Source organism: Ranitomeya variabilis, chromosome 6, assembly GCF_051348905.1.
Source record: "Ranitomeya variabilis isolate aRanVar5 chromosome 6, aRanVar5.hap1, whole genome shotgun sequence".
NCBI lineage: Eukaryota > Metazoa > Chordata > Amphibia > Anura > Dendrobatidae > Ranitomeya > Ranitomeya variabilis.
The window spans coordinates 525,573,308-525,580,534 of record NC_135237.1 but is presented as its reverse complement, the minus strand read 5'-3'; the positions used below and the strand labels follow the sequence as shown (position 1 = coordinate 525,580,534).

The window sequence follows — 7,227 nt, the reverse complement described above, 5'->3', positions numbered from 1 at the left end:
AATATTTGCGTACGCGGGTGCCATGTTGGCACCCATGGCCACGCCTCTCAACTGTAAATAAAAAGTGTTACCAAACAAAAAATAATTTCTGGTTAATACCAGTTCTAACAGTTGTATTATAAAGTTTCTCGCTTCCTCAGAGTATTCTGTGGCCCGCAATTTTTTATTGACAGCATTCAATCCTTTGCTATGTTGAATAGATGTGTATAGTGATGTTACATCGAATGATGCTAAAATAACATCTCCAACTATTTCTATTCCACCTATTTTTTCAAGAAAATCGGTGGTGTCTTTAACGAAGGACTCCGCATGACTGGCAATGGGGTTCAGGATCCTATCAAGAAAAACTCCAATACGAGTATGTGGCTTGAAAAAGGATAAAGATATCCGAAACGTCGCCACGCCGTTCAGGCATTATATATATATATATATATATATATATATATATATATATATATATATATATATATATATATATATATATATAATATATATATATGTATATATATGTATATGTATGTATATAATGTATGTATATATATATGTGTTTTTAGGAATATTTGAGCCGATGGATCCATGATGTGTCCATTTTGCAAGCCTGCGCAAAAAAATCACCATACAGATGACGCACGGATACATTTGTCTGTAAAAATCGCATCCTCGCATTGAATACGGAACAGTGTTTTGGGAAAATTACTGCGTATTACGGCCATAAAATATGGACCGTATTTCCCTACGCTGAGTGACGCCGGCCTGACCGGTTTCTTTTTTAAGGAGATGTTGGGGCTTGTTACTTACTGAATCCAGCACAGGCCTTTCAGGGTCTGCATTGGAAGCAATGACTCCATCATTGAACCAGCTACAGGACTGTTGTGGGTTTTGATGGGCACAAGATAGAAGACTTGAACCATACCTCCCAACCGTCCCGGATCCCGCGGGACTGTCCTGATTTTGACAGTCAGTCCCGTGATCCCGGGCGGGACATTAGTTGTCCCGCACTACGTGCCTAGGTTGTGGCTGTTTTTTTTTTTTTTTTTGTTTGTTTGTTTTTTTTATAAAAGTTGGGTCACCTCCCACCCGCTCCCACCCACCCTCCTTGAAAACAATACTCACCCTGCTCCTTCTGCAGCGATGCCTGGTCTCGGCTTATGCGCGTATTCATGACCTTAAATGAGCGGTATCACATGACCGCTCACCCAGGAAGAAGGTGCTGAGCCGAGAGTCGGGACACAGAGCGAGAGGGATGACAGCGCGGTGAGGAACAGGTAAGTATGAGGGACGGGGACAGGGGAGGGGGGATGAAGGAGGACGGTAAGCCGCGCCATCGCCATTCAAGATGGGGGCGGGAGGGGGTTGGAGAGATGAGCCATGCATAATGCATACAGGAGGGGGGGGAATATGAGCCATGCATACAGGAGGGGGGGGGGAATATGAGCCATACATACAGGAGGGGGGGTGGAATATGAGCCATACATACAGGGGGGGAATATGAGCCATACATACGGGGGGGAAATATGAGCCATACATACAGGAGGGGGAAATATGAGCCATGCATACAGGAGGGGGGGAACTATGAGCCATGCATACAGGAGGGGGGGTCAGTATACAGTACTAAGCATCATGTGGGTTCATTATACAGTATGGAGCACTGTGTGGCCATTATACAGTATGGAGCGTCATGTGTGGCTATTATACAGTATGGAGCGTCATGTGCGATCATTATACAGTATGGAGCGTCATGTGCGATCATTATACAGTATGGAGCGTCATGTGCGATCATCATACAGTATGGAGCGTCATGTGTGGTCATCATACAGTATGGAGCGTCATGTGTGGCCATTATACAGTATGGAGCACTGTGTGGCCATATTTTTGTTTATAATTATTGTATATGAAATGGTGTGATCAGCAGTGCTAAATGGGTGTGGTTGGGATGTGGATATGGGTGTGACTAATTATGAATGGGTGTGGTCAGAGGCGTGGTCTAAAATTTACCGCGGAGCGCGAAGCGCTCCGAACTTTGTCCCTCTTTCCCATCTTCAAAAGTTGGTAGGTATGCTTGAACTGTTTTTGATGTATAGTTAAAGCCACTTGATCACAGCAGCCTATCCCAAACCGTTGTGGTCCAGTGGGTCGTTAAAACATGATATCATCGCTTCCGATGCAACCCGTGGTCTGCCAACAGGTGAGCCTGGCTTTTTTTTTTTTGCTTTTTTTTTTTTTTTAATCGTTGTTCAGAATCTAATCCTCAGACCATGGGCCCCTTTTGCCCAGTCAACCCCCTATAAAAAGCTTTCCATGGAGGCCCCAGTATGTCCATGCATTACAGAGAATGAAGCAACGTTTTATAGCTGCTTCAGCTACAATGACGGTCCTTAATGGGGACCCCTGTATGAAGGCTTGTTTCACATGTTCCTTTTCATGCTCTAAGCAGGGATTCACAATATATTTCTGTACAACTTTCTGTATGGAGCTGTAGTATGGCCGTGTGCTGCCCTCTATGTACCCAAATTTATTTTTTTTTCTTATCTATATTTTTCAGGACAATATTGCATTGCTTTAATCACACACAACCAAAACCGAGGGCAGTTCCATGAAATACATTCTACATCCAGTTCTGAGCAGTAATTACAGCCTACAATTATCATATATTTGGCAGATTGCTGAGAGCCTTTTCTGTTTGTACCGTAAATGGCTGCATATGTATAGTCGGTGTGCAAGAAGTCTTTCCTTTACTTGGTGCCAAAGGAGTTGTCCTATCTCTGCATATTTAATCTATTCACCTTGGAGCAGAGAAGACGGAGAGGTGGGAGAAGTCTTACTTTCGGTATATTCTGGAGACGCAGGTCTCTGGTGCTGGAATATTCTTGGCAATGGTAGATGTCACCCAGTTTGCAGGCTACATGACAGGAGTGTAGCTATAGGCCAGTGATGGCGACCCTAGAGACAGAGTGCAACCCAAAACCCACTTATTTATGGCAAAGTGCCAACACCGCATTTTACCACTTCAGATGTAGAGGAATATACCCCCCTCATCCTTGTGATATATATTCGCCCCCCCCATCCTTGTCGAATATGCTCTCCCAACATCCTTGCGATATGTGCACCCCTCTATCCTTGTCGTATATTCTCCCCTCCTTCTGGTGCTCTTACCCCATCCTTGTAGTGTATGCTCCCCAATTCCATGTTTATGCTCTTCGTCCCGATATATGCGTCCAGGCGACGGGTGCTCATGACGTTACTGCCATGCGCCTAGTCATGTATATGCCGATGTCAGCTGCTGGCCTCTTATTGGCCGTCAGCGTGTATTGCAGATCCCGGACCTGTCAACTTTGTGCGATGCAATACGCTTCAGTTGGATGTGTGTCCAAAGATGCAGATCCAGCTGAAGTAGGGGCTGGCATTGTGTGCCCACATGGAGGGTTCTGCATGCCCTCTCTGGCATGCGTGTCATAAGTTCGCCACCACTGCTATAAGCAATACAAGGCTAGCAGTCGCACCCAGTGGATCTCAGGGGGCACAAATGCCCCTCTTCGACATATGATGAATCCAGTAGAACCAATGCTGAACAATGGGTAGGAGAACTTGTTACAGACTTTACGTTGGTGCCCAAAAGATTCAAGTTGCACTTTAGGCCTCCAGAAAACTGTTTGAGTTGCGCTTTACTGCAGTGTGGCCCCATGTGAAAGGTTTTGGGCCAGCTGCCATTTGTAAACAACCATGTGGCCAAGAGGGCCAATGTGCCTGGAAAACTAAGGGGGTTTCAGGACTTCACTTGTGATGACTATCTCCTTCTCTGATCATTGGGGGTTGTGGGGTCACGGAGATCAGATTCCCACCGATCATAAAGTATGGTAATTGAATTTCCTGTTAATTAATGTGGTTGTTTGTTGTTTTTTTACTGTATATCCCAAGTGCAACCTAGTGGCCATGTGTGACAACTCTCACATGGATGTGTCATGTTTCCTAGGAACATATTACTGGTCAGGGCGTTTTTTTTTCCAGGGTGGACTTACTGGGCAGTTCTAGACTAGGTTATATTGCATTGACACTTCTGCAGGCTTCAGAGGTGAAATCTCCCAGCAATCCCAAATCATATCAGTGTAATTGCAATCTGTAAAGTCTGTCAGCAGAAAATGGCTGTTCAAGCCAAGCACAGTCTTTCTTGATCCATTAATGTGGCCAAACCGTTCAGTGTACAAAGATGAATGCAAAAACAAGTAGATGAGAAGGTGCACTAGACTACTCCTAGGAAGCACCGAGCATTTGTGGTTGGTTTGAACAGTCATGTGCTGACGGAGGTCTATTTTAAATAATACAGGGTTGGATTGACCCACTGAAGACCCTCTGGCCCCAGTGGTCAATTAGAACATGATTTTTGGGCAACCGATGGTGGAGTCAATTGTGTTACTTGCGTTTCTCTTCATGGTTGATTCACAAATGACCTATTAGACACCCACCGTTGTCCTTGGGGGCACCAATCTCTATTTATGAATGATCGGAGAATCTGGATGGTTCTCTGATGTCCTGAGGCAAGGTTGGCCAGTGATTGTTTCCTGTGAGCATAGACCTTAATTAGCTGCATTGTGTAATGAACGCTTATATTGAAATTTCCATAGACTCGAGGCCTAGTTTTAATCTCCTGCTCTTTAGTACACATCCTATAAATTGGCCCCAATATTGACTGAATACAATATGTAGAATGGATAGTAAGCTATTAACGTACAGGCAGGAGATGTTAGACAGGAGCCTCTTTTATATCTAAGGCTGGAGCTACACACAGGAGTACACAATGCAAGTGACATGAAAATAGGGCTGACCTTACAGGTTCAGTAATTGATAGCTGGTGCTGACTCCCTTCATGGCCAAATATCTTCACTTTCTGGTCCCTTTCAGCCTCTCTAGAAAATCCCATCGACAAGACTTGGAAGCTTTGAAGAAAAGGAGATTTTTGTGGAGTATTGACTATCAAAAAAATGGCCTTTCCAGATTGTTTTGGAGGACAATATTCAAAAGAGATGGGGCCAAATTTAGTTGTTGTTGTGTGTGGGTTTTTTGTTTGTTTTTTTTTTTTTAGCCCAAGAAGGAAGGTCCTTGCGCCAGTTATTTTTCCCCTATTTGGCTACCATATTAGATGAGGCAGTGGGTAAATGTTCTGGACTGGACACCAACTTCAGCCCGTTCCCACATATTACATGAGTGTTGGATATGGACGTCTAATCTTCCATGATAGACCAATAACTACAGCATGGCTTTCGTGTTAATGACGTAGGGCTTGTGAATCATAAGACCACGTTCTGCTTCATCATGGGCCCCATCCATCGGAGTGGTGTGAAACTAGAGAGGACACCACCTCGTGCAGGATCCTTCTCTTCTGGGGCGGTTGTGGTCCCACTTCGCATTTTATGGAGCACCATTATACGTCTTACTGGCGAAACCTATGCCAACCCAAGCATTGCAATAAACCGTTGTATACATACCTTGCTACATTAGTTTATTTTCATCCTGATGTATGTGTGGTAATGTAAGGCTGCTATTACAATCTGCCAGTAAATTGTTTTTCGCCAGGCTTCTGAACCTGTTGCCATGGAAACGCCAGCAATACGGAACATTTGCCTCCATTATGCTGCTTACGTCAGTTAGGTTTTATTTTATTTTTTTTTTAATTTCCTTGGTAGAGATGACACAAAGAGCTTTACTTTTTTTTTTTTTTTGTCTTGGTCTTTTGTAAACAGAAAATGCAAGACAAAGAGATTGCCCGCAGCCGCATCCCCCGCCTGGTGCTGAGGCCATACTTGCCAAAGCAGAAAGCGTCCCCGTCCTCTGAATCTCCTTTCTCGGAAGAGGACAGCAAAGACTTCAACTTGACTTCAAGTCGATCTGCAAGGACCATAAGTAGCAACAGCTTCTGCTCAGGTAATTAACCATCGGGACTCTGAATGCTGGTGTGTCTGACTCGTATGTATGAAGACGGTTTATAGCTGCATATTGTGTTTTTTTTTTTAGGGTGGGAGAACTTTGCCATCACTCCGGGCCTCTGAGCGGACCCCCTCTTTCCACAGGTTGAATGGTGATGCCCACCACATCAATTTTGGGGGCCCACTGTTCAGCTACATGATATATCTCCTGACCCACTCCTGCTCAGAGGCCCACCGGGTAATCCATCGGTCCTCCTTTGTGCCGGTCCAAGCCTTGGTATAATATAAGAATGGAGCTTGTGCCAAACCACTAGGCATAGGATGGCGGTATTAATTGTAAAGTTAATGTGGGAAATAGATGACAGTATTATGTGGGCACCATAAGGGAGTATTATCTCGTTACTACGTGCTAGTATTTTTGGGACATTGAATGGCAATGTTATATGGGCATTGTATAACAGTATATGTAATATTTCATGGATTTCTTGCTTCAACTTCTGTTATCTTTATCTCACAAATATCCTTGCACCTGAGAACTGTAAGACTAAAATGAAACATGCGGTAAATTTTTTTGCAAGGAGTCCCCATAATGGACGACTGCCATGTCATCCATCACGGGACTGGCCTCTGTCTGACATGGCTAGCACTGGCTATCTGCACTTGGTCTTCTCAATTAACCCATGATTGTCATGATGAATATATGAGGAAACCAAAGAACGTTTTTTGGGGGAAAGGAAAAATTCGAGCAGAAAATGAACACAATCTGTGTGAGCGGATCCATCTGTTGTGTTCTTTGAGCAAGGCAAATATTAAGAGTGAACTCCCTCCTGAATGAGAACAGTCACACTTTATATCATCCCCGCACGCCCCTGGTAATATGTACTGCCAACGTGTACGTTCCAGTTAGTAACACGGGAGGACAGTGTTTACCGCATGGCACCAGAACCACGTCCTTCCCTTCATCTATGTGCTTGGACAGAAGCCACCGGGCTCAGATGTCAGGCTGTGGAAAACATTCTGCCTGCCGCATCTGGCTGTACAGTCAGCAGCTAAACACACGACTGCTGCTGGAAACTCCCAAGATACGTTCTGTTCATTATGACTTCGGAAATAAAAATTGGCTGCAGTTTCCAAGAGCTAGCAAAAAAAAATCTAGAAAAGTTGATACTGTAAAAATATACTGTTGGCCAAGTATAGAAAAAAGTTGGAAATATTAAAAATCAAATTTCTTGAAAAAAAACAACAAAACACTTTTTTTTTCATGCTGGGGGGTTGCATCTTGCTATCAGGACAGTAATGTCTTTAGTGG

General features: G+C 44.0%; 1 protein-coding gene across 8 annotated transcripts in view; it reads left to right on the top strand.

Moving 5' to 3' along the window:
• The window catches only part of SYBU (syntabulin), a 43,760-nt gene that overhangs the window by 11,433 nt on the left and 25,100 nt on the right, over positions 1–7,227 (top strand). For 7 of the 8 annotated variants that reach the window (XM_077271092.1, XM_077271089.1, XM_077271087.1 and 4 more), the window contains exon 3: positions 5,736–5,916. In XM_077271092.1, coding sequence (XP_077127207.1) covers positions 5,736–5,916 — 181 coding nt within the window. Of the gene's footprint in view, positions 1–5,735; positions 5,917–6,016; positions 6,157–7,227 lie in introns of those variants that run through there. The other variant, XM_077271094.1, reaches the window with a different exon arrangement.